This window comes from Corvus brachyrhynchos, unplaced genomic scaffold, assembly GCF_000691975.1.
Source record: "Corvus brachyrhynchos isolate BGI_N302 unplaced genomic scaffold, ASM69197v1 scaffold32, whole genome shotgun sequence".
In the NCBI taxonomy this organism is placed as follows: domain Eukaryota; kingdom Metazoa; phylum Chordata; class Aves; order Passeriformes; family Corvidae; genus Corvus; species Corvus brachyrhynchos.
Genome location: NW_008237919.1, coordinates 9393152 through 9421056, shown reverse-complemented (window position 1 = coordinate 9421056; position 27905 = coordinate 9393152). Strand labels below are relative to the sequence as shown.

General features: G+C 36.6%; 1 protein-coding gene across 1 annotated transcript; it reads right to left on the bottom strand.

Annotated features, from left to right (window-relative positions):
• TBK1 (TANK binding kinase 1) lies at positions 1-24312 on the bottom strand. Its single transcript, XM_008632789.2, has 20 exons — positions 24141-24312; positions 22293-22433; positions 21302-21431; positions 20543-20724; positions 19580-19740; positions 17604-17714; positions 15685-15864; positions 13976-14172; positions 12755-12813; positions 11528-11619; positions 11013-11114; positions 8944-9022; positions 7963-8084; positions 7759-7835; positions 7374-7413; positions 4986-5087; positions 4804-4900; positions 3639-3745; positions 3259-3330; positions 1-2496 (listed from the first exon to the last, which is right to left on the bottom strand). The coding sequence occupies exons 1-20, from the start codon at positions 24225-24227 to the stop codon at positions 2445-2447; spliced, it is 2190 nt and encodes a 729-aa protein (XP_008631011.1). The 5' UTR covers positions 24228-24312; the 3' UTR covers positions 1-2444.
• Between the last annotated feature and the right edge of the window lie 3593 nt (positions 24313-27905).

Genomic DNA, 27905 nt, shown 5'->3' with positions numbered 1-27905 from the left:
TACAATAAGTGGTTGATGATGTATTTAAGCCATTAAGCTGTTCACTCATGCATTTTCACAATTCATATGAAGATAGGTTTGTTCAAGTAACAGATAATTAATATATTCAGCTAAACCCCCCAAACCAGTAAACCAGCTTTAGGAAGAAGAACCATATATTACTTTCTATTACTTATTTTGGCAAATCAATAGCATGACTCATAGCATCAGGACACTTAGTTTGAGCAAAAAGTTGATGGTACCATACACTATGCTTTGACTTGAAAAATTATTTGCTTCATAGTAACATAATAAGATTATGAACTGATTACTTCAAGTTCCTTAGCTACTGCTTTGTTAAAATTGCTTTAGAAAAAGAAATTTTAACATGATTAAGATTACTGATGTATTCAGCAAGACTAAAGCCAGCAATGTTTAAAATGAATCTAAAATGCAACAAAACATTTTCAAACATGTAAAAGAAAGCTGCACATATTTCAACATACAGACTATACTTTTACTACAATTAATTTTCTTTTTCAGATTGCTTCAGTATAAGGAAGTTGGAAATTATATATTCCACCTAGCATTTGATTTCTTTCAAGATTAAGAACTTTGAAACAACAAAGCATTATAATGTTGGAAACAAAATACAGTTTATGCATGGCTAGAGAGCCCAGTTCTTTTAACATTTATTCATGTGATACTCAGTGAGACTGTGGATGTGAATGAACAAATGTACAAGGAGGCATTAAAACATTCCAGTTAGACATGATTCCAGCATTTTAAAACTATTAAGAATGCCAAGAAAAGATGTGTGACAAACTGTTGCACTCCTTTTGCATAGCTAGATTTTTTGGGTGACAAAGACAGAAGCTGCTCACATGAGTGTAAAAATGTTTTAATTCCCTTTTTTGATTCTCACCAAGAACACTGGAAAGCAGGTCTTGGACATCAAGGCAAGTGAATTTCCTTTTCTTTTAAAATGAAACACTAGTTTATAAATTTTTTAAGTTTCTCTCCAAATATTTTCTAAAAAGGAAATGAAAATGTTTTGTGTTCTGACCCAGACAGATAAGCAGGGAGTAAGCATCACAAAACTGCCAGATGCTATCACTGGTCAATATTGTTTGGTTTACACCTAAATGTTCCACCAGTAATTAATTCTAAATATACTTGGTCCAGCTCTTACAGGTGTAATGCAGCAATGAGAAGTGCTATTGGATGCCACTGAACATCCATGGCCAGGTTTCCACAAGGAAAGAACAAGTTCTGTAATATTTGCATGCTTCTCTGAAACAAGTATGTAAATCTGTAGTATCCAAACAAAGGGATGTTTCCAGAGGTTTTGTTTTCCTGTTCTCTTTCTTCTGTGTATTTTGGAGCAGAATGTTTCACTCTGCATCTCTGCAACCCAATAATGTATTTTCTATCCTGGAAGTAGTAACTACTGATGCTGGAAAATAAATATACAGTCTCACTAAATTTTCCATCAAAGTTTGGTACCTCAGTTTTAAGTCACCAATGGGAGTGGTCCCTTTTAAAGATCTAGACTGGTACCTTATTTTCCACTATTCAGTTACTACCGAGGCGTGATGCTATCCAGTCTACTGACTGCCCACAAATTCTTCTCATACCAAATTTTTAACCTTTCTAAAAAATTATACCTGCAAATAAGATTAAGAACAAGCTGTTTGAAGTACCCACTGTTGTTGTGGTGAGCAACAAAATTTCAGGGAAAGTCTGAAAATGCTGTACTCCAAAAAATGAATTTTTACATTCACTCTGACAAGCTGGAGTGCAAAACTTCCATATACTGAGCAGTCAAGTGATTACAGACAACATAGCACCAAATACGGAGAGAACTTAAAAAAATATTGTGAATTTGCTTTCTCAAGTAGAAGTGAACTAACAGTTTGGATGTGAAGGAAAGAGAAATGCATTTCTGTTCTGTCCTATCTGCGCTCTTAGTCCCTACTCACACTCATTTAGAAACATCTCATTTAAAACATTCATCATGTTCTGTGATGATCAGTCATTCAGCTAAACTCCTACATAATAGTGGTTGTTAAAGGAAATCCAAAATACCCTTTATACAAGAGTGTTTTGGAGTACTGCAAGTCCTCTTGTAATGAAGACTAAACTGCATTCTGAAAAAAAGGGGCAATATTCAAAGTAGACAAATGTCAATTTCATCAACAATACTTTTTCCCTTTAGGACTCCTCAGAGATCCTCCAAAGGGCTCAATTCCCTGCCAGAAGTTATTCTATCCTAAAAGTGACCAAGAAAAGATATATATTTCTTTTGTATTTACATATTATACATATTTACATTTTCTTTAATATTACAGTTGTTGAAGGAAAAAAAAAACCCGGATACAGATTTATTATCTGCCTTTAACTGTCCCAACAGTATTTTTTTCCCATTGAAAAAATTTACAAGTCCTCTTTGGGTCCTCTGGAAGCTAGGTACAGTCCACGTTCCGCAGGCCACCATCCCTGGTCAACGCACCAAATCTAAACCAAAAAACCAGTATATTTTTAGACAGTTGACTAGCTTATGGAATCAATCTTTAATTTACTTATGGGGTTTTCCTTTCCCTTGCCACAAGCCAACAGAGGCATCTATACCTAACTTTTGTATCTGCAAAGAAGATGGAAGAGAGGAAGCTGTGCTGCAAATATGGGACTGGGAGTGGGGAACAAAATAAAACTAATTCAGCTTGAAGCTAAACTCCACTCTACCAGCAATTTACCCTGGAGATGTTTATTTTTATGTATTTTCTCATCATCATAGGAAAAAAATCAACATCAGTCTGTATGTGATAATGACAATACCCTCTCAGGATTTTAAGAAAATCTTAAACTCTTTACTTTATTTAAGCTATCTGAAAACTGCAAAATCATTAATTCAGATTGGTGTAATTCCACAGTTGTTAAAAATAACATCTAAAACTGAGGAATTAAAAGACACCACTGCATTGCTGCAACAGTGTTGTGTTTAAATTCAGAATTGATCTGTCTCTGCAACAGGAATTTTTATTAGCTAAACCACAGTAACATGAAACAAAAACGCCACAAAAATAATTGTGTCAGAATGATTTTACAGCAATGTTCCAAGGTTTTGAATTTTTTTTTTGGTTACGCTTCATTTGAAAGTTCAAAATATGTTTACAATTAAAGACGTTATAGAATTGTTCCCTTAGTTTAAATTCTGGATCTATAGAATGTACCAAATTAAGCCTAGTTTCAGCCCCAAAAGGGAAAATAATTGCTTGCCTTTCCAAAATGTGATTGTTTTCAGCCAGCTCTTTAACAACACCTTCCATTTCCTCCTTTAGTTTCTTCATCCTGTAGTAACCAGAAGCAAAAGAAAGGTTACAGTTTTTATAGGGATAGTTACCTGCTCTGATCACTCACCACCACAGTTTCCAGCAACTTGCCATTACATACAAAATAAGGGACAGGTAAGTTGTTGTTTACAAAGAGACAGATGATAAATTAGTGCTCTCCCCTACTCACTTCTGATTCTGTGCCACCACCATAGCAATGTAAAATTCTTGATCTTAATACAGCAATCACTAAGTCAATTAATTTTTTTAAATTTCCCTGTATAGCAAGAATACAATATTACATCAATCCCATTATGAAATTCTCACCCAAGAGTCATTTCTACTAATGTGTTTGAGCTTGGATAGACTGTATTCATTGTATGTTTCATCCCACTGGAAGCTGCAAACATTTTCTGTGGCAGGGCATCTTGTAACTGTAACAGATAAAAAGGAAATTTAAGTTACAATAGAAGTTGTCATGTATATCTTGATGCCCACCTTAAAATCCTTTTTAAAATGCTCCATTGCTGTGATACCACATAAATTCATTACAGTACTAAGGTGGCTGATATGCTCTAAGCTGAGAACATCACAGCAAGTTTTGTATTGACACACCCTATAATTCCCTGGTTTGTTCCATCTTCCTATCTAATACTTTCATAATAAATTCTGGAAAGGAAGAATTATCTATTTGTTATGTCTGTAGATATCCTAGGGCAACTGGATCCTAATCAATGGATTGGTGGTGCTACTAAAATACAAATAACAAGTAAAATGCAGCTGTCCAACATTCCTAAACTGATTTTACACTTAGCAAGGGCTTTTCTTTCATTTATCTTTCCTTTCTAAAAAAATAAGAATTTTACCACATGAAAATGTTCTTATTCTCTCAATCTTGAGGTAATTCTGATAAATTTGCATCCTGTAGAGTCACTGTCCAAATCATTAGTTTGACATCCTTAAGTGTGTATCCCATAATCTTGACTATGGAAGTAGCATTTTTGTACTTCCTAAGAGAATTAGGATAATCCTCTAGGTCCTCTGAAAATATTATAGTAACAGTTGCACAGCACATTTCTCAATGAACCCACATCCATTTGCACTGGTTTTTTGGGGGAGGAAAGGGTAACATTACCAAAAAAAAACCCCAATCCACAAACCCCAAAACATCCAAACCCACAAACCCCACCAAAGAAACGTCACCCAAATAAAAAAAAACCCCACCCCAAACCAAACTAACCGCACCAAATTCCAAAATCAAGTCACAATTCGAAAAATCACATTATTAAATTATTCAAGAATTAACACCATTCTGTAGTCCACTCTGACATAGCAATGAAGCTACTGTAGACCACATTCTGTACCCACAAAGCCCTGTATTTTAATACAACTGCATTAATGTAAGATTCACTATAAACAACACTATTGACATGAAAATACGTGGAAATCTTTTATCTATGCAAATGCTTCACATAATTTTGAAGCATTCTACCTCATTTATATAATCCTGGTATTTGGACACCTCTTCTTCAATGCCAAAACACTGGTTGGTGAGAGCCAGTAACTGCTTCCTTGTGTGCAGCATTTTCCTAAAAGAAAAAGAGTTTTAAGAGCTACCCTATATAAAAGTGGTGCAGTGAACATTACCAAATATTAAAGAAATCAATAGCTTGCCTTGTCCAGTCCTCAGCTTTGTCCAAAAATGTATCATACTTGCTGACACATTCATCTTTGAAAAGAGCTATGGCTTTTGTAGCATGCAAATACAGCTTCTGCCTGCAACACAGAAACAACCAAAACAGTGTCACCCTGCTTTTAAAACCCCATTCCTTTAACTTTCTGAAATTTGGAGAAAGGTTTGTGCACTTCAAATCTGTGCAGCCGCCTTCATTCATGCTGTTGAAAGGTGTAAGAACACAATATTCTACAGGAACTGACAATTTATGTCTCAAAAATATTCCCTAGCAGGGAGAAAAAAAATTATTTGAAGCATTTAATTTGTACTTGTATTCATATTTGTATATTAATAAATGGCCAAATGTAGTCTTTGAGTCAGCTGATGTATTTAAGGATTCTAAATAGAAAGGACAAAAGTCCTAATCATTTCATATTTTCCTACTGCAGATACCTGGAACTTCCAGCATATATGAATAATCCTTTGCTGAGTAACATACACGTAAAAAAAAGAACAGGAGTTTTGTGTCAGCCTAATTTTATGACAAGAGGAAAAAGAAACAAGTAGAAAAGGAAAGGAAAACAAAACCCAATTCTTGTTAGTATGGCAGACAGTAGTCCCAGTGTAACAGCATTGCCATTCTATGCATTGCACCAGTAAGTGTAAGGGATACAGGAACACTACAAACACCTACTTCTGGTATTTCATTAAGTCTTGCATGGCAGATATTGGTTAATTAAATTCTAGCTAGAGCGTAGCTGAACGGTCATCAGGAATGCGTACCTATCGTTCAACCAGAAAAAAAAAATTCAAATTGAGTGCTGCTCCCTTATCTGCCTAGAGGTAAATATTACAAAGGCCAGCCTTTGCTGATAATAGCACACAGTCCTTAACAAAAGCCACTGCCATTTCCCTCTGGGCTGAATCAAGTATAAAAAAGATGGACTTAAGATCTCAAACCTGTACAGTCCCAGGGAGATACTTGTGGTAAAAAATATACTGGTATTCAAACCATGAAAATGAAATATATTTATTTGAAGTTTATCATATACAAGGATATGGTTTTAGCAGTAGAAAACCGTCTCCTCTGCTTGGCAGTTATCCAGTTTAGCTTTCACTATGGGAAAATCAAGTGGCATGGTTGTGCCCTCTCCATGACAGCTTTGTACCTGTAATTGTCAGTGAAGCCACACTCATGGTATCAAGAGCAAGACTTTTTAGAAAATTACATAAGTGGTGTCTAAATTCATGCCGCATTCAGCAAAGTCTAGGGAACCACACAACTGACCAGCCACTAGGAGAATAATTTATTCACTTACACATAAGCAGCTAGCATCATTTAAGATAGAAACTTAGAATGGTTTGAGCTGGAAGGCACCATAAAAATCATCTAGTTCCAACCCGCCCTGTCACAGACCACTGCCAGGGATGGGGCAGATGCAACTTCTCTGGGCAACCTGTTCCAGTGTCTCGTGACCTTCACAGAGAAGAACTTCTTTGATGTATCCAACCTAAATTTCCCCTCTTTCAGTTTGAAAGCCATTACTCCTTGTCCTATCACTGCAGTTCCTGATAAAAGAGTCGCTCTCTGGCTTCCTTGTAGGCCCCCCCCTTCAGCTACTGGATGGCTGCTAGGAGGACTCCATGTAACCTTCTCTTCTCCAGCAAAGATACCCTGCCCTGCTTCTGATCACCTGTCCAGAAAGGTGTAGGTTTGCCATTTGATTTGTGTCCTACCTCCCAGTCTCAGAGCATGTCTCAGATACTTCAGGGCAATTTAAATGGCATTAGGCATCTGCATGAGAGGAACTGAATAAATCCTGAGACAAGTACAACAGTATAGAATCAGTGGAGACTATCGGAGTTTAGAGAACCAAGTTACACACAGCTGCTTAATGTGGACACCTTGCATGAGTGACAATTTTAAACAGACATGGAGAATGGCATTAAAATTAATTTCGTGTGCTATATTTCCTGTAAGATTTAATCATTCTAGAATTTCATTCAGCTAGTCCATATTTGACTCATCTGTAGAAAATTATCTCCACCTTAGCCACAAAGGCATTTCAATCCTACTCAGGGCTTTTTCCTCCCTGAAAAAAACCAGGAAAAAAGTGTACTTCCTATAAAACATTTATGCTCAGATAATGAACAGGTATTTTGCATTTAGAAGGCTTATCAGCAAAAAAACTCTACAGTCAGAAAGCACCTCATTCTCATACACTCCTCCCCCTATGTATTTAAGATATTTAAAAGAAATTTTTTACAAAGCAATCCTAAAGAGGTTACGATTTACAATAAAAATCAAGAGAATGGGTCATTGGCAAGAGCACCTGGAGGATCTGAAAGCAATCATGGTAGTTCCAAAAGGTAACTTCAAAACTTACTTGTCAAACTTGTGTATTTGTTCTTCATTATAAGGAAGCCCTAGGATCAGAGCAGATGACAGACATTACCAATCTAATTCTGTTAGCTGTATTTACGCAAAACTCTACTAGGTTTACTCATTTCCTACACTTTCCTTCTTTTGATAGGTCAAAGTGGTCATATACTTTTTTCCTCCTCTCCAGTCTTGCAATTCAAATTTAATGCTATTAATAGTGGCCTTTCACTCATATGGGCTTTAGCATGGTATCACACTTAGAAGGACCTACAGACAAATGCACTGGGGCTAACTCTCCATACCTACCACTAACACCCTAGTCAAACTAAGACTAAACTGTCCTTTGCATCACATTTTATGTTAAAAAGTGAATCACATAAGTTACTTACTTCGTTCTGCTTTGTCTTTTTTGAACTGATAGTAGATGTCTGTGATGGAAGACAGCAGTGCCTGCAACCTTTCTGGACTAGAGTGACAAAAGAAAGAAAATGAGATATTTTATACATAAACTCAAGTACCTATTAATGAGTTTCATGAACTACAACTAAATGCAGAATTCAATACATATTAGAACAGTAAGTACAGTTACTCACTTTCTGTCTTTTGGATGCATGCCTTCCTGATTTGCCCAGGTGTCAGCCAGTAAACCACCAGGAGAAAGTTTGGTTTTGATATCTTGAAGACTAGTTTCTATTATGCCCTGAGAGCTGGAGAGCTACATAAGAGCAAGAAGGTTCAATCTTATCACTGAGTAAAGTGAAAAATTACTTGAGCATTACTTTAGCATGTTAATACTATAAATCCATTTGTTTCACTGATCTCCACTAAAGAAACAGGTCCAATTATCTGCCTAGGCTATGCTAGAAGCAGATAAAGCAAGGTATTATTAAAGAAAGAATCATATTTGACACTGGCATTTCTGTTAGTTAAAATTTCTTTTCTTTCAACAATATCTTTCAACCTTTCATATAACCCTTATTTACTTCTACCCGTACTCTCTTTTGGTTTATTAAGAATTCACTATCCACATAATTCATACCTTCCTTTCTCTACAGTTCATACAACCTTCAAAATAAAAATGCACTAATCATCTTTTGCTTTTAGAATGGAGAACTTTATACCTGCTCCTAGTGTATTAAGTTATTTTCAGTTTTTCCTTACATGTCTGGAAACACGATGCATATTTCAAAACAAATCACTCTGAAGTGTGTTTCTGTATGCAACAAATTAGAAAGCCAAAAAAGTAGTAAATAATTCCTTCAGGAAAGGAAAAAAATGGAAAAGAAAAAAAAGCATAGTAAAATATACTTCAGGGATATAATTCTTGAGTATTTTAGAAAACAGGAATGTATTTTCAGGAACTTATTTTCACTACACTGAGCTAATAGAAAAGTACTTGCTCTGTTTTCAGAAAGATATTCACATTAGTATGGACATTTTAACAACTACTGGCAATTTAGAAATTACATTGAAAATTCAGAGTTGTTATTCACAGAAGCCTGTATTATCATGCATTTGGCTATTTCTGTAGAAACACCATTTTCAATGACAGGGTAACTTTGTAAGACACTTACGCGCAAGAGTTTTGTGTGTATCTCTGAAATTTCATCCACTTCTGACGCTTCCAAGTTGATCTGCATCAAATTCTCATATCTGACCAGCAAAAAAAAAGCAGTTAAAAAAGAAAATAAACAAGCAGTGAATACACTCGAAGTATTCCTTGAATTCAGTAACTGCCTCTTTTTGTATATGAAATACAGTCTCTCTCAAGCAACAACCATGAAACTGACAAATTTAAGTGGCCATTAAACAATGGAAACATTTGAGATTTAAAAAAAACATTCCTTGATTTTTTCCTACATTGGAACGGTTAAAATAAATTTTGAAACTTCCATTCCTGAATTCTTTATTCTAGTCTCATTACTTGTACATGACAGATGGTGAAAGGATATTTCCTTTCATCAAGTAATTTTTAAACTTAAAGTAGTCATTAACAGACTAATACTTCAGTGCACCAAAATGCTTTTCTGAGAAAACTTACTGGGTTAAATGCTTACAGGCTGGGATAGTAGGACCATCTGTTCATATTGATAGTTTCCAATGACCATAGCTCAAGTGCCAAATAAATTATTGAGGACAATATTTTTCCTGTTGAGTCTCATGTACATTTTATTTTTAAAAACAACATCACAAACAGCTCAACTGCTTTCAAAAAATACATACTTTGTCAAGTCCAGTGCTTTATTTACCTTTTCAAACAAAGACTTTGCATTGTCATGCTTTGAAGCACAGCCTTGAAAAGGAAGGACAAACAAGAGGACATGTCCTTTAGAAGACTTTTACGGAGTTAGCAAAGTCAAACAAACTGAAAATCCTGCCCCTTTGTAAGAGGCCAGAAGACCATGTGCAAACACACAGAAAATTTCTGTCCAAATGAGAACTACTTCAGTTCACAAATGAACATAATTTTTTTACAAACTGCTGCTGAGTTACCCTTGAGTGCACCAGAGTCACAAATCAGAACCAACAGTGGTTCCTTCTGAGCTCTGAGTGGCTTTCTTCTGGCAGAATGCAGGAAGAAACTATCTGAACAAAAGACTGAACAAGATCTAGTCCTGCCAACTAGTGCATATGGGCTTGAAGGGGAGTTTGGGTTCCTGCCCTGACCATTTGTAGCCAGGCTGCACAGGCATAATGTTGTCTTGCAAGTTACCAACCTCACATTTCACTGTTGTGGTTTTGTGGTGTTATTGAAGCCAATACAGACACACCTGGCTTTTAAGGTAGGTTTGGTACACACACAGCAAATCTGTCAAACACTTGGGTATCCACAATTACTGCACACAAGGTGTTCAATGAGCACAGGCATAGCAGCTCCAACAGGTTTAAGTCTATTTCTAACTCTACTCTGCAAAGCCAGTGGTTCTACATATGTGAGTTAATCATCTTCTGGGTATCTGCATTTTCAGAGCAGCCTGGTGGCAAGTCTAGAGAATCCTATGACTAAGACGGCACTTGGGGAAGACTGGAAGGAGGTTGAACAGGAAAACTACCACCCATAGGAGAATGCTAAGAGGTGGTATTTAAAGTTCCTATCACACCGCATAAGAATAACACCTTTTTGGGAGGGGGCAAGGGGAGGTGGGTTTGGTTATTTGGGGTTTTTTTTGCAGCTGCTCTATGTTATATTTAAACTTTAAAATTCCTTCCATACAGAAAATGCTGCAGTCTTAAAACCATGTAAGGGGGCAGTATTTAAAGTCATATGCAACCAAACTCAGTGATAAAAGCACTAATGAAAGCAAAGCTATGTTCTTTGGTTCTTTGTCCAAGCTTTACTATAGCTTCTAGAGTCAATAAGAGCAAACGAGCTGAGTCAGAGAAGAAAGGAGAAAAAGAACACACTCAGTTACCACTCATTAGCAATTGCTTGTTCTCTTTAGGTTAAGGAGCAAAATTAACACTCTAATTTGAGTAACACATATGACTAAATCTGCTTAAGTCATTGCCATCAGAAAATCCATGCTGAGTCAAATTAAATTTTTAAATGCAAAACCACTGCAAATAATCATAAATTAAACCACTGTTGTCACTAAAAATTATAATGAAAGATCAGTGCGTCTGGTGTAGCACTTCTACTCACATTTTCTCAGCTTTCTCAATGTTTCTGCTGCAGAAATCCAGCCTGATGACAATCTCTGACTTTTTATGAACCATTTCATTGTAATCATCCTTGATTATTTCACTAAAAAAGTGAAGCATTAGTCTATAAAAAAAGTATTCAATTGCCATCCTACCAGCAATCAGTAACACAATAATATACCTGCAGCATTAACTGCCAGGAGGAATTGCTTTTCAGTTAGAGATGCATTAACATAATCCTCATATAGAAATACCTTGTGCAAGCTGTTTAATTGTATCTGCATGTTACCAGAGGTTAAATTATCCACAGAATTAAATTCACAAACACCTTCATTTTTACTGTTAAAAAAAATTGTTTCCTTAATGACAGAAAAAAAGGACAAAATTCAGCCTGTCATTACTCAAGGATAAACAAAACCTCCCAAGATATCAAGAGATCACAGAACTATGTATTGATAATCAAGGCATATTTCAATTAAAAAAAAAAGCCATCATAAAATGCGATCAGTTGCTTACATTAGCCATCGAATTCCTTTTCGCATCAGCTCCTGGTAAAGTAGCAGAGAACTGGCAACTCTACAGGCATAACATACAATACCTGTCACTGCCTGGAGGAAAAAACCACAACATAAGTACTGATCTGGCATTCACTTAACAATTGCTTCAAGTCAAAACAACACAACAAAGAAAGATCAAAAAAAGAAAGAGCAACATGAGGATGGTAGTTTAAAATGCATAACTTGGCCTAAGCTTTAGTCAGGCAACAACCAAACACCCATTATGAAGGCAGAGCTAAACATGGGTTTTCCACTTACGCTGAAGCATCTGTTAGGGATGAAAACAAATCTCACAAACAAAAATGACACAACTTACTATTTCTGTCAAAGTCACAAGTACATTTCATTTATAGTTTAGGAATCAAGCACATACATTACAAAAAACTTGTAAAAACTGACCCTTTTTAATTCTAAGGCTAGAAAGTCTCTTCGTTTACCCAATTTCACTTACAAGATTGCTATATTATTTAGAATTGAGAACAAAGTTTCAGATATTATACTTTACCATATTTTAAATAATTAGTATCCACTGATGCCTTTCTGTTTATTAATTTTCAAGATTACTGGTATTTAAAGGGACATACATTTTCAGGACTTCCATGTCTGAATACAAGGCTCTTCAGCAGTCAGTATTTCACATGTATAAACGGTCGTCACAAAGTCAAGGATGGCTGTGCATACATTCAGTAGTTTTAGAAAAACAACCAAAAGAATGAAACATCCTTTACTTGTCTCCCACAGATTCTGAAAGTTTTTAAGAGGCAAAATAAATTCCACCCTTCTTCAGAGTCCTACAGACTCCTCTCTATGGAGCAAGAGTTATTTTTCTAATGTTAGATTTTGCACCATCAGAAAGTGAAGTTATGAAGCTTCTAACTAACTTCAGGACCACACAGTGTCAGGCTCCTTTTTCCCCCAACACTGAATTATACAGTAACAGAGCACTTTGAATTTAGAAGACTGGACTTTGGGTTTGGTTTTTTTAAAAAAAAAAAAGCCATATTTTGTATGCAAAGTATGGCTTTAATATACTTTTAGATCCCTTGTTAACAAATATATTTCTATCAGAATCCTTATTAGCATATTACAATCATTTTATTAACATTATTAATTTGAAAATGACGTAGCTTTCATTTCAGTATCATTATCCAAGACAAGTATATAATCTAAAATGGTAATTACTCACTTTAGCCGTACTGGCATCCCCATCCAAATCGTAACGTTGATGTACTTTAGGAAGTAAAACTGAAACATAAAACAAGTATCTGTATTTTATTATTTTCCAGAAGAGACTTCAAAAGTTCAGATTGTTTTCCCTCCCCACCCTGTACTCTGCTTTTATGCCTTTTAATATCATGTGGTTCTCATGCACACTTTTAAAACCAGCCTTTGTCTTGAGTGTTTAAATAACTTGATATCTTCAGCAAATTGTCCTTCCTTTTCCAGACTCACTTCTGAACATGCTGCACAGCACAGATTTCATGCAGGTCTCTACCAGCAATCTCTCTCCACTGAGAGAGCCAACCGTTTGTCTCTGTTCTTCAGCCCCATGTTTGCCCACACAGGAGACCATCCCCTTTTTATCACATGGCTGCTTATTTTCATTGAGGCTCTTAAGGGCAGGACTTCACCAAAAAGCTTTTCTAAACCTCAGGTAGCCCCTATCAGCCTATCTCCTTTGTTCTCATGCTCACTGGCTCCTTCAGAAAGCTCTGTGACACAATATAAAGGCCCTATTGATCCTTCCACAAACAGCTCACCTACCCACACTCTTCAAGCACGTCTGTGAGAGTGCCTGAGCAGTCAGAATTTAGGACACAGTGACAAAAGCAATACTGACTTCTCACCTGCAGCCATGTCCTCCAGCTCATCATTATTAAAAAAAGGGCTCTAGCATAGATCCCTCTAAAAACCTCTCAATGATAAATGGAAAATCAAAACCTTAATTTCTTTTTTTTTCCCTGTTATAGTAAGACCACTTCTGTTAACTAACCAAAGGCTAACCACATTCATGACAAATAAAAAAAATACATAAAACTTGACTTTCCACTTAGTGAATAATGGAACAAAAGAACCAGCTTTGAATTACTTTCTATAATGTTTCCTTGTACTTGTTTAAAGTGTCATGCTTCAAAAACGCACAGAACTCCATAAGCACCACTACATCTTAGCACACAGATGTTCAGGTTCAAAGGACTTGGAACATTACAAGCACCTACTGTTTCTGTAAAAATGTTCCGGATAATCAGCAGTTTTGAAAAACATTGGACTGCATACTTAGAACTTCAGATATCAATAAAAGAAAATTTCCAACACTAAGACATAACAGACATAAAACAATTACATTAAGTATCCCAAACTATTTTAAAAAGATAGCTGTAAGAAAAGCAAAATTACTTTCATATACCTTCTTCATAGATTAATCCAACAATGGTCACAGCCTCCCTGCTTACTACAAAGATAGGATTCTCCTCAGTTGTTCTGGGGAAGTGCTGTGCCAATCTGCCAGGCTCTAGTATTAAGCGCCGACCTTCATATATCAGTTCTTGATTCTGAGATGGTATTTTTGTCTGTTTGTAGACCAACTCATGAAATATAGCAGCTCTATAACACAAACAATATAATTGGTAGCAGTTAGGCTCACTATGATAGTTCAACAATTCAGATTTTGTATTATTTAAATAAAAATTGCTTTTATTTCTGATTAATTAAGAACTGGGTTTACACATAAAGCACTTGACTTCTAAGTAGAAAAAAAGCAGCATGCTGCCTAAGGCTCCAGGTTGCTGTGTTACAAAAATAAATGCTATTTCCTGCAAAATATCAAACTTCCTTTCTACCTCTGATTTTTCGCAAAAGCACGTCTATCTAAACAAACTTGCTCTGGTCTTAAGGTCAGTAAAAACAGGCAACAACAGATGAGGGGAAGGAAGCATACTTAAGTTTTCTAAGGCGTACCCTTTTCTTCAAAGGAGATGGATGGTCTCTCCAAAAGAAAAGTCTGGTGTTTTACATGTCAAAAAATTAAATTCAGCCTGTAGGCTAACAGATAGCCAGATTATTTCCTAAAACAGCAGTGATAAGGAAGAACAAAGACACTGTAATTTTATTTACAGCAATCAATAGATACAAGGATAAGAACTTATAATACCACCACACCTCTCCCCACCACAAAAACCTACCACCACAACAGCAACCAAGAAACCAAGCCAAACGAAACGAGCAAAACCTCCCACAAAGAAGAAAAACTTTCAGTACGCTAACAGGAAGGACCAGTTTGCCTCCTGTGCAGCACTAGTACACTACAGCTTCTTAATACTACAGCTAGTTTATAGATGATCATACATGTAAATAAAAATTTAAAAATAGAAGCAAAATTTCTCTGCAGAAACACTATTTGGGCTGTCTCAAAAGAAAAATGAGGGAATAGAAAAGAAAAATTGAAGTGGACAGAAATTTATTTACACATTTGATGAAATAACAGGATGTATCCATGTATTAGAACTAAACACATGCTCTGTATTATCTGTAATACAGCAGAGAAAATATTTGTATACCTTACAGCTTTTAACATTAGCACTTCATGGTCATAAAGTGAACCCCATATAAATCAGGATCCTAAACTGTACAAATTACCACTTCAGAAACCCTATGAGAGTTTTACATCAGAGACAATGTGTGCATTTTGCATGCTTGAGGACAAGATAAGCAAGAGATGAATACAGTGTCCAGAAAACTACTTTGTAAATAAGGAACATATACAAATGGGCGATGAGTTGGCCTCTATTGGGAAAACAGACATATTGTTAACACATCCAGGATTAAGTCTGTGTTCTGACACTAAGTAAGACTAAGTGTAAGATCAGTTGACTTGACCTTCAATGACTTTATATTTATGTTTGGTCAACATGCTTCTAAATGCACTGTGACTACGCAGGAGAATTGCGCCCTTTCGCTTCCTCAGATAAACTGCCAAGGAAAGGCTGCTGAATCTGTAACATTTGTAACATTTGTGACACGAGGTCACAGGCTACTGAATTTGTAACTGTGGTGATCTGAGGTCACAGTGCTGTTAGCCTGAACAAGAGCAAAGTAATGAAAATAGAGAACACTTACGTATTATAGTTGTGAATATAAACTTTGTGCAAGGTCATCTGCTGTAATGAAAAGATGTGGATTATTATTCGGTGCAGTACGTCACTCGTCTCTGCAAAAAACTGGTCAAATCCCCAGCATTTTTCCTGGTCTGCTTCAAGAATATTCGCAAGGACAGGTGTGAGCAGTACTTGCAGACCCCTAGAGGACACCAGGAAGAGATGAGACAACTTGGTTCTACTTGGAACATTTTACCTTGCAAACCAATTGCAATAATTCATTTGACCTATCCAAATGAATTCATACTTCCTCATGAATACACATCTATTTTCCCTTACAAGAATATGTCAGTGCCTTTTTTCCTACAGTGAGCAACAAAATGTTCAATGGCAATGTCCATAGTTTTTCATAAACACACGTACTTTAAATCTTTCATTTTTAGGCTTAACTATCAAGTATTTTTTCTTGGTACTTGAAATATTTCACAGACAGTGCAAAAATTACATAGAATTTAGTAAGTCTACATTGTTGAGCTGAGGCCACCTTCTACCACTGTAGTAGCATTTTACCCAGCTCACCCCCCACACCACAGTGTATCACTCTGAAGCAAGCTACTGCCATTTAGGATTTGCTGGTGGAGATGCAACACTGTTGCTTTCAATCAAAATCAGCTGGGTTAGAAAAGACTCATTATTTAAATTGTCAACACTAAGAATTCATCCTGATTGAGATGGGGCTAAATAAATACTCTGCACATGCAGCTTGAATGCTGCAAAAGAACCCATGCAACTATTGCCTTACAGTTGTTACTGTTCTAGGAGAAAGGTCAGCTTAAATTTCTCACATTTCTACCTTAGGTACCTGAATGGATCTTTATGGATCCCACTCGTGCATTATCATGAACAACTTCTCCAAAATTTTAACATTATGTACACATCAAGCCAGGGTAACAGGTAACGTTCTGAAGCAAGCTGCAGCGGCTTGCAAGCACACTGCTGACCCCATTAGAGGTCAGTGGATGCTGTGCTCAAACTCACTTTAGTACTAAACTTATAACACTAAATACTGTTTGAATGCTACTTAAAAATATTACTGTGAAGAGATGTTTAATGAAAAAATCTGCTTCCTTTATAATTTCAAGCACTTCAATTATACGGAATAAGCAGAGGAAACAAATGAGCAGTACTACAAAAACCACATACAAAGCGCAAGTTCTGCCCACTCTGAACTAATGAATGGATATAAACCAGACTTTGAGTCTACACCCCTTAAAGATGTACATATTTGGCTTTCAGAAAAGTTTGCTTCTAGAGTCTCTTCATAGAAGAATTTATTTCCTCCTTTACCATGAAGGATTAGTAACGTTAAAGTACGGAAGAAGTCTCAGGAAGGTAAATGGGTTATGGGAGGTATTTTCCAAGTCATACCAAAATTACATCTTTCATGGCTCTTCCTATTGAATATTATGGACATACAAAGCAAAAATATGATGATAAAATTGAAGAGATACGAATATGTGTTAAAATGTGCTGTGACCTTTTTCCTAGCAAAAAATAAGCCTCTGAACTGTCTTTGCTCATCATTTCCTTCCTACTGCCTAATCTTTGTCACGTCTGAAGTCACATTCTTGCAAGAAATGAGGGACATCAAAGGTATTGATTCTTCATTCCTGAGGGTAAAGAAAATGCAGTAATAATCTTTCTTTTCAAACCACATCAGATGTGCTCATTTGTAAATTAGCAATCATAAAACTATTTGGACAGATGTGAAGGAAAAAACCACTTTATAACCAAATATCAGACTGTACAGATGTACTGAAGAGTTCAAAGAAAAAACTGCGTCAAATCTCTGCTCCAAAGACACAATCCTAGAATATGACTGGAAAAGTCCAATCAAGTGGCATTGAAACATTTTTTGAACATTTTTTTGTTCAAACTTACTTTGAAAGGCTACAAGAAATAGGCATCTCCCAACTCCACTCAATAGGTCCATTCTCCGCTTTCTGTACTCCAGAAATAGCACCAGAAGGCTTTCCAGTGATTATTTTATACCTGCAACACATTACAAAAATAATGGAGACTTCAACTACTACCTCTTATACATACATAGGTCTTGTAACTAATTCTCAAAGGGGCAGCAATAATACAAATTAAAACAACAGGTTGGCCTAAATTTGTATATGGTGCAACAGTTAGGAAGTTTCACTTACAAGCTGACAGAGCAGTGCTAGAAGAGCTAGCTGGAGAAGTAACTTTGTCTACTTCAGCCTTGGGGAAAAGTTCAGGAGATATTTCCAGCATACTGAAGGAAACCAAAGGTTTCCACAAGAGTTAATTAATCAAAGTCAATTTAGTTCAATTTACACATTAAAATGCTAACTTCTAGCATGTTCTATAGCAAGAGATGACATTTAGCCACCACAAAGTGGCTTGGGCATAGAGAAGGAACATCCAGAAATCCGGATACAATTTGGCATTGTTTAACTTTGCATTGCACAGGTAAGTATTTCTCAAATTTTTCATGAAACGAATGAGGAGCAATAGGCTTTTTGCAATAGAAAATTTCAGTTGTGCTTTCTCTTTGGGGAGGACAAGGTGTATACAAAACATCTCTCAAACATCTACGACAAGAATTCTTACAGGGAAAAAAAAATCACAAGATAGGCAATTTCTTCAACTAAGAAAACTGGAGTCAGCTTTACACGGAGTACCAGAACAGAGATGTTATTGATGTGTTAGAGGTCCCAAGTACCTCCTTGCTTTATTTTTAAAATGCAACACACAGAAAAACAAAATAGAATCAGACCAAGATGAAACAAGAATCAAATACAATCATCACATCACAGACACAACTTCTGTTTTCCGTTCAGGAGCCACCCCTGTTATCTTCAGCTGCAGTCCACAACTGTACTACTCAAATGTCAGTCTCATGGGTAGTGCACCCATTTCAAGACTGCTGGGGAAGACCACCATTTAAAGGACAACAAAAATTTGCAGCACTGAAAACCCATTTCAGAATACCGTAATTTTGCCCAAGTAGCCAAGTTATATACACGACACTGCAACAGACCAGCCTAGTGCCAGGCTGAAGAAAAGATGTGTGGAAAAACATCAGTATTTTGGGGAGCTTAATTCAGGTCCTTCTCAATTCAAATGCTTAATTCAGATTTTAAGGTGTCACACAGTAAAATCCCTGTTGAAGCAGAATGTTTCTACTGATTTTGGCTGGGATAGGTTAAGTTTCTTCATGGTAGTGTATGGTACCATGTTTTGTATTTGTGACCAAAACAGTGTTAATAACACAGGCATGTTTAGCCATTGCTGAGCAGTGCTTACACAGCATCACAGCCTCTTCTACTTTTCTACTGCCCCACCAGCAAGTAGGCTGGGGGCAGGCAAGAAGTTGGAAGGGGATACAGGAGGACAGCTGACCCAAGGGATATTCCATACCACACCATATTACTCAGCAACATAAGCTAAGGAGAAGGTGGGGAAGAATTTGCCAGGGTGGCATTTGGTCAGGGACTGACTGGGCATCAGTTGGCTGGTCATGAACAACTGGGCATTTTTCTGCATTACTTGTTTTTCTTGGTTTTGTTTCCCTTTGGGTTTAAGAGGCAAGGGTTGCTGTTTGTTGTGGGGCTTTTTTTTACTTATTAAACTGTCTTTAACTCAATCTATGAGTTTTTGCACATTCACCCTTCCAATTCTCTTCCCCATCCCACTACAGAGGACTGAGCGAACAACTGTGTTATGTTTAGCTGCCTACTGGGGCTATACCACAACAAATGAGTATTTTTCCTTAAATATTTTCACTGTTTTAAATTTTACTGTATGTGTGGAGGATTTCTTGGTAAAAAGCATTTAAAGGGCTGATGTGATTTACCAACATAAAATTCTCTTTCTAGATTACCTACATCACTTCCTTGTTTCTACGAGGTCCTTCGAAAGGTCGGAAGGGCAAACTCCCTGTTGCAGCATGGTAAAAGGTGACCCCTATGCTCCACAGATCAACTGTTGCTCCATACTTTTTCTGATGCTCTTTTCTCAAAACTGCTCGCTCATACATATCAGGATGCTAAAGAGGAAAAAAAAAGTTAGAATTGCTTTATGAAAGTTTATAAAGATAAAAACCCAATCTATCCTTCCACAGCAAGGTAATTTGTCAGTCTAAGCTTTCAGTTCTTTTAAAAAGCAAACCTTGCCTGTATCATAGAAGTTCCTTAAGCTATTCTGACAAATATCACTATATTCCTAGGTGTGACAGTCACTTTTATTGAAAACCTTGCAAAAAATATTTTAAAATTCAGCTGAAGAGTGACTACTAGTATAAAAGACCACTAAAGAAGAGAAGAAATTCAGTATTCCTCCAGATGATTTTGAAATAACAGAAACCAAATTGAAAAAGATCCATAGTAGAGGAGAGTATCAGTTATGATATACATGTGAGAAAACATGTCAGGAAGAAAATCATGCTAAGGTGCTTGTCTTGATACTTCTCTACCTGCCTCTCTTTGGTTGGCCAAGGTTTCACATGAATCTTAACTGCACCTAACGTCATCCAAGTAGCTCAAACACAAACTAAAACCCATCTACAGAGATAAAGGCAAATATACTCATAACTAAAACATTGTTGTTCCTCCTTTCACACAAGGCAACAGTTGAAGTTGGACCTGGAAATTATTTCAAGGCTGATGTATTTTAGCAGAAAATGGCATGACCCAAGGTGAAAAAGCCCAACGGAAAGTTATAAAAACAATTATAATACAAAGGTTTAAATACTAATTCCCAACAACATGACCTTCACCTATTCAACTATAATCACGGAGGGCCTCAGGCTTCAAACATTGCTTCAATTAAATTAAATCATATGGGCTTACTAAATACTCTTCTGTGCCATAGAGAGAAACAAATTGTTCATCATCTTCAAGTTCTCTTGCTGCACCAAAATCTGTAAGTTTGTAAACAGACTGACCATCTTCACCTATAACACGCATTATATTTCCTGGTTTGATGTCACGGTGCACTATTCCATTCTCACGGAGATGATTCATCCCAGCCACTTCAATTGAGAAAATAAACACAGAATTCATGTATACATTGTGATACAGACTGGGCAAACACTGAATTGTAACTAGGAAGACATGCTTATGTTCTCATTGGGAAATGGGAATGAGAAGGGACACTCAATTAACAAAAAGACCATGACCACAGATTGCTTTTTTTTTTTCTTTCCAAACAGCTAAATTACAGCATTTCCTGCCCTCAGTAACATCTTTCCCATAAAGCAATTTTTATAGCAGGTAAATTAGGAAGAAAATTTTATAGCAGGTAAACACAAGTGAATCATATTATTTTTCTATTTTACTTTTCTGAAATTATCACTAGAAGTCAGTTCAATGTGTGAAAAATAATCTTGAAATAAAGAAAAAAAATTACATCAATACTTTACACAGAAATGGCTTCTTAATGCTGCTACCTATACCAACATAGACACAAATGAAAGATGTGATTCCGTAAGACCATATTAATTTGTTCAATTAGTTGACAGTCATTTAAATTTGTCTCTTGCTGTTTCAAGATAAACAAAACAAGTATGAGTTTGTTTCAGTCAACAAATTAGACCTAAGCCTACATACCCACATCTCTCAAAACAATTAAGAACTCAGACTCCGGCAAACCAAAGGCATTAGACGGCTCCTCTAAAACTGTGTACAAACTCCCACATGGACAAAATTCCATAACTAGTACTTTGTGTCTAGTAGTTGTCTGAAAAAAAAAAAATCAAAAGAGATTAAGAATCTGACTGTTGTGACACCAATGTCAGAAATTATCAATAACCACAAGATCTTACAATCAAAAAAGAAAAGCAAAGTAAAATCTATAGCTATATCATAAATCCCATTCTGGTGATCTTCAAAAGAAGTACAAGTGGATTTTTAAACTGTTTCATGTATTCCAACTTGGAGAGGGAAAAATAATTGAGAAAGCCTCAAGTTCTAGGCACTAGCAGGTTGATAGCAGTATTGACAGGTGGACAAGTGAGAAACTACACACCATAAGTGCTGAGAGTACTGACTGTCCTTTACTCTTTACTCATCTCAGCATCTCGGTCATTTCACTTGATCAGTCTCAGTTTCAGTTCAGCTGCTGCAATTTACATACACTATTATACAGTTCTACTGTATAATAGTATCCTATGTCACCAATTTAGTTGGTAGCAAAGGAAAAGCATAAAATTGTCAGGATTACCAAAACACCTTCAACTATAAACAGTTCCATTATTCAACTATTAAATATTGATACATGTAGGTAGCTTAAAAATCCTAATTCAAGATAAAACTTAGGACAAAGGCTTCTTGAGATGAAGAATCATCAAACACAAACCTGTGCCTACACACTGAAGGTGTTTCACCTCCTGAAAGCAAGCATGTTCTTTCAACAGCAACAACGACAAAGAAGAAAGAAAACCAAAATATGGTGGTGGTTGGGTGGGAGTATTTGAATCATCATATATGATACCATTCTTTAAAAATATAACTCTATGCTCTATATTTATGGATAAAACAAAAAAACAGTAACTGCGGTTACTTCCACGTATCTCAGATCACAACTACAACAATGCATTACCTCTTCCTCAATGGCAAACAATTTGACAATGTTCTTATGATTTAGTTTCTTCAATACTTCAAACTCTCGCATCTGAACATCCACAGGACGAAGGAAACTTATACTGTTAAATACTTTGACAGCATATAAATCCCCAGTTTTCTGTTGAAAACAAACAAACTACTCATCAAACAGAAGCAAAAGATTGTAAATGTACACATAGACATTATCCAAGAATTTTGAGATCTTCTGTTGTACATGTGAGCATACCCAGACTAGAAATATTTCAAAACAGTATTTTGTGCTAAGGTGGAAATAAAGGTTCTGCTAAAAAAATTTAATTGGTTTAATTTAATATAGACTAGAAGCAAACAGACTAGCAGAATGGAAACTCCTTAGGTCACAAAACCTAAGTGCTTTTGAAAAAAAGAACAGTTAGCATAAGAAAGTCTACACATTTAAGAATTACTCATAAACTTAGCTGAGAAATATTTTTTCAGCAAGTTACTTGCACTTATCAATGAGAGGCACGTACATACTTGGCTTGCTTAAATTAAAAGACAATTTCTGGTAGCTGAACGTTACTCTCTCTTTCTTTACTGTTCTGTTTATACTGATAAACCAGTATTTTGATTTTTCAAAGGCAGTTTCAAGCACTACATGCCACTCATGTAAAATCCTGAAGCAGTTCAAACCCACATAGTAAGTGTCAGAAGCACAATTACAAGCTTAATCACACTTGTACTCAAGTCAGACTAAGCCCCAGCTGGTAACTTCTGTCCCTTTCCCAGGGCAAAGCATCTCCCTGTACCCACTCTAGGAATAAGCTTGCACTAGCAGTTTGCGCTAGTGATTATTTCTAAGGACACAGCCTTCCTGTGCTTCGACAAGGTGTGCTTTGCAGCAACACTCACATGCACTACTGGTGTCCAGGTAAGAGCTTTCTCCCACTGACAATGAGCTGCAGGTCACAGGCTCAGACTAGTGAGGGTGATGACAGGTGCAACCATGAAACTGGTTTACAGGGGAATCATTCTGTGTTGAAATTCACTCACCCAGAAAAGGACATTAACCACTAAATTATTGCTTACAGTTGTTTCACACTTAAACGTGGAACACAGAAACACTATAGCCTATAAATCACTTTGTACTGATTTCACACAGACTGTCATTACTGTAAGGGAACTTTCAACAACTACACTTATCTTCACTTTGTGAGACATACTGTGAAATTCACAGGAATAGAATGACCTACACAAGTAAGGTCATTTCAACCCCTCACTCAGGTTGCAACACACACATACATCAGTGTATCATGTACATGGCAAAAAAATTACTATTTTGCACTGATTACTCAAGGCACATCACCAAGAAGACATTTAAAAAGCACTGACTTATAGACAACAACTAACAACAGCTTCATCCACTACAATAAGAATATTTCATGCACAGAAATAATAAAAATCACCAAAACAGGTTTTAAAAGAACAGATAAAAAAAATTAAAAGACAATTTAATGAAGATATAAATCATAGGATTGTATAATAGAAACTGGTAGGTCATTTATTCCTATTCAAAGTCTTAAACAAGGTTTATTTTTTCCATAAAATTAAAGAAAAAGGAATGAAGAATTCGTAACAGTTAATATTTTACAAGGAAAAATAATACAACATTACAACAAGTACAACATTACAACATTAAAAACAAATCCTTAGAAATCTAACTACAGAACTCTAATTCAATGGACAAATACTAAAAATTAAAAACTAAGCATGAACAATTACACAGATACATTTGCTTTAGGCCTAAATCTTGAACTTTTTTTGTTGATTTCAAGAAGCAACTTGCATATGAAAGTTCCTCACAAACCTTCTGTCGTCCCCGGAAAACATTTGCAGTAGCTCCCTGTCCTAGAATGTCAGACAACAGCCAGAGGTAATTTGAAGTGCTCTGCATCTTTGCTCTTTGATTAGACAGTTTTCTTTTTCACCTTAAAAACAGAAAGTTCAATATACTGAATTATAATGTAGTAAAATACATGAAAGGGACTTATTTTAATTAGAAGGAAATATAAATGTCCAAACCCCAACTGTAACTCCAAAGACATGGAGAATTAAGGACAACCAAGTAGAGGAATAAGAGGTGAAACGTTGGAAACAAAAAGAAGCCCAACAATCAAAACTAATGCCATTGACACAACACCTCTCTGCATTTAAGGTCTATATTCCCCAAACTTTGTGTGAAAAATCAACTGGAAAGGTGAAAGCTTTATAATCCCTTTAGTGTTGTACATGGTGTTTAAACGATAAAGTAACAAAATATATAGAAAAGAGTCAAAACCACGTGCACAAGATCTTCTAAAGGAAAGCAAGACCTGTAACTGAATTCCATTATTCTGTACATATCCCAAAGAACAGACATTAGAGATGATGGCAGATAAGTACACATATTTTAGATCACTTTGGCTCTGGAAGTTGCATTTCAGTAGAACTGTAAAGGAACTGGACTAACAACTCACAGAATGCTCCTTTTACATGAGCTCAAAAAAAGTCACAACGCAAGTATTTTCATTCACTTGCTAGATCCAGCAATTACTACTGAAAGAATTTAAGGGACATTTCTCTCATTTCTAAAATTTCATATGGGGTATGTCACATCTAGAGAGACAGCCTGGCTTTCTCATTCTTCCTGAAATATGAACTGTCAAATACCCAAATGTCTTCACAAATTCAAAAGGAAAAAAATTTTGATTAAATTAAAATTATTAACATAAAATAAAACATTAGAACTGCCAGATCTTCCTGTTTGCCAAAACAGCAGAGATGCAGGTGAATATGCTTAACTTTTTGGTTTAATTAACACACTGATTTTGCCATTAAACCTAGCAAAAGGCTCTAAAATCAAAGATTCCCAAACCTAAAGAATCTCAAAAGCAGAATGGCAACTGGACCAGGGGAAGCTCCTCCAGTAGCTGTAGCTGTCTTTGCTCAGCTTGGCAGGGGACACTGCATGTTCCTTGCACGTGATACTTGACAGGAAACTGCTGACTGATACTCAAAGAAAGAAGCCTTTCCTGTAACTATTGAAGAAGAGGCATGACAGAATTTCCTGTGTTTGTCACCAGAAGGTGACTGGCACCTTCTGAGAGCTCCCTGGTGCACAAGGTGACACAGGAGTCCCACAGTGCACACCGCAGGAGAGCGGACCAAGCCGCATGCCAGCCACCATTCCCCCACCATTCCCCCACCATTCACCCACCCTGCCCCGGCAGGCAGCTGGAGCACACACCCGGGCACTGCTCCTGATCCTACCGTGCTACACTGCAGGCACACGCGTTCTCATGACTCTGAGCACATTTCTCTGCGTGTAGTGACTGCAGATTGCACATTTTCATTTAGCTATTTGCTCATGTGAGATGTGAAGTTTCTTGCAAAGCTGTCCCAAAACATCTAGGCGATAACAAGTAGCATACAGAATGCAAAGACACAATGCAAAGACCTGACATTACTCTGCAACGAACTGAGAGTCACGCAGCAATGCCATTTGCAAAATCTAGATAAAGTTCTTAATGCCTCTAGAAGGGACAAAAGGTTTTATGTCAAATCTAAACAACAACAACAACAACAACAAAAAAACCTAACACCACATCCCCAACCTTTACAACTCTTGGTTGACTCTGACAAGACAATTTGCAAAAGTAGAATAAGATGACTTCTCCCACGGGGCAGTTACTGTAGATGCCAAAGAGCTATCTGTGATGCAGACATAGAAGGTAAGGAAGAGAGGATGCAAAGAAATAATGCACAGCCTGCTCAGCAAACCATCTGTAAAATTTTCAATTTAAAACATTCCTTACATAATTAAAACCCTGCTTGTAACAAGCCAGCTGGCACATTACCAGTAACCATGTATTTTGTGATTTACTTCAAAACAACATTCATTAGACTCATACCAAGACATAGAACCATAACAAATCCTTTCTAATCAGACAGAAAGTGCACAGAAATTCTTCATCGAAGTCTATTCAAATAAAAACAAAAATTAGTAGCCTATTGAGAAACTGAATTATTACCTTTCCCAAAACGATAAAGGCAGCTTACGTACAAGATCAGCTCTTTTTCTTTACCTTCTTACTTTATAATTAAGTATGCACAAAGGTCAGTGGATGAAAAAACAAAAGGACATGACTGCAACAGATGATCTTCAGTATCATTCAGTAGATATTAAGAAAAACCCCAAACCAGCAAGTCATTTAACGGATTCTCAAGGTCTGGGGTTTTTTTCACTCTTAAAACTACAGATATAAATATATCAATAATAATCCCAGGGTACATATTAAGCAACAAAACAAAGTCAGTATTGCACTGTTACCCTTTTTTTGTTGAAAGAGTACGCTCTTTTTGGCAGTCTTCACTTTTTAGGTATAAAGTCTCATTCAGCTTTAACCTTCAAATTATAACAATTAGATCGAATAACATTAGGCCTCCTTTGATTTAATACTTTGCATTCTCTGACAAAGTCATAACTGATCTTTGCTAAATACTTCGCATGTCAAGTTTTCTTTTAATTTCTTCCACTATATTCCTAAATCAAGGCACTAAGGGTTTCCTATTAAAATAAATAAAAAAAAGCTCTAACTGTATGATTGATCCTGTCACTAGACTTAATGCTGAATTTTCTGTTTCTTCACATCACACTTATGGTCATTAAGCTTGGTATTAGATGAGTCAAAAGCTCCTCACATACATCTAAAGAAATCTCTCCAGCTAGCAGCTTGATTTATTGGCCCCCATGACTCATTAGCATTTCAGGGGCTTGAGGGCTGCTTTTTAGGTGTTTTCTATTTAATATTTTTCTGCTTCTGGTCACGCTACTACTTTTTTAACTTATTAGCAGAGGGGATTGTAATAAAAAAAGACTGCATTGCTAATGTGATTTTTTTAAAAACTCCCAATGCTTTGAAGCAGGAGTATTGACTGCTTCTAATTAATATGAAGGAGTTTTCTGTTACCTCAGGCACACGGGATAAGCACACAAAGCAGGTATGGCTCCCCTGTTGACAGCTGCAATGTACAACTTCACCAGGCAAGCAAGGACAGATGATGAAGTTAAAGTGATGGCTCTTTCTGTTTAAGGGCAAGATCCTATAGGCAACCAAAGCCAACAGGCAAGGTGCTGAGGCTCCAAATAAATGTTACTTACAGTCTGGTAACTATTAACACTTTATACTTCCCTGTATGCCCTCTCTCAAGGCTTAGAAGTTTCCTCCCTTAAAGCTCCTGCTTGCTTCAGCTGCAACCTCCTTACGGGAGTTTCTAGTCCAACAGCTAGCATCTGAATCATGGAAATACCGTGCCCTTAGCCACACATGGTGCTGCTTGAACCCTAAGGAAACTGCACATTCTTCCAAAGGCACACAAAACAAATGGCAAGCCTGACTCCAGTGCTGCTCATCACCCCTACTCTCGGCATGTCCAGTCCGTAGTGCAGGAAGAGGACTGGCCTGTCTGGGACTGCAGCTCCCGGAAACCAACGGAGAGCCACGGCCCTCTCTCAGAGACGTGGGGTACGGCGGAAACATCCCCGGGGCTCATCCCCACAGCAGGACGAGATTCCCGAGGTAAAACCTTAACA

Coding starts and splice junctions, on each gene's coding strand:
- TBK1 (XM_008632789.2), bottom strand. CDS start 24,227: ATGCAGAGCACTTCAAATTACCTCTGGCTGTTGTCTGACATTCTAGGA. Junction 22,434..24,140: donor TTTTCCGGGGACGACAGAAG/GTTTGTGAGGAA, acceptor TGTTTTCAACAG/AAAACTGGGGATTTATATGC. Junction 11,115..11,527: donor AAAGGAATTCGATGGCTAAT/GTAAGCAACTGA, acceptor TCACTTTTTTAG/TGAAATAATCAAGGATGATT.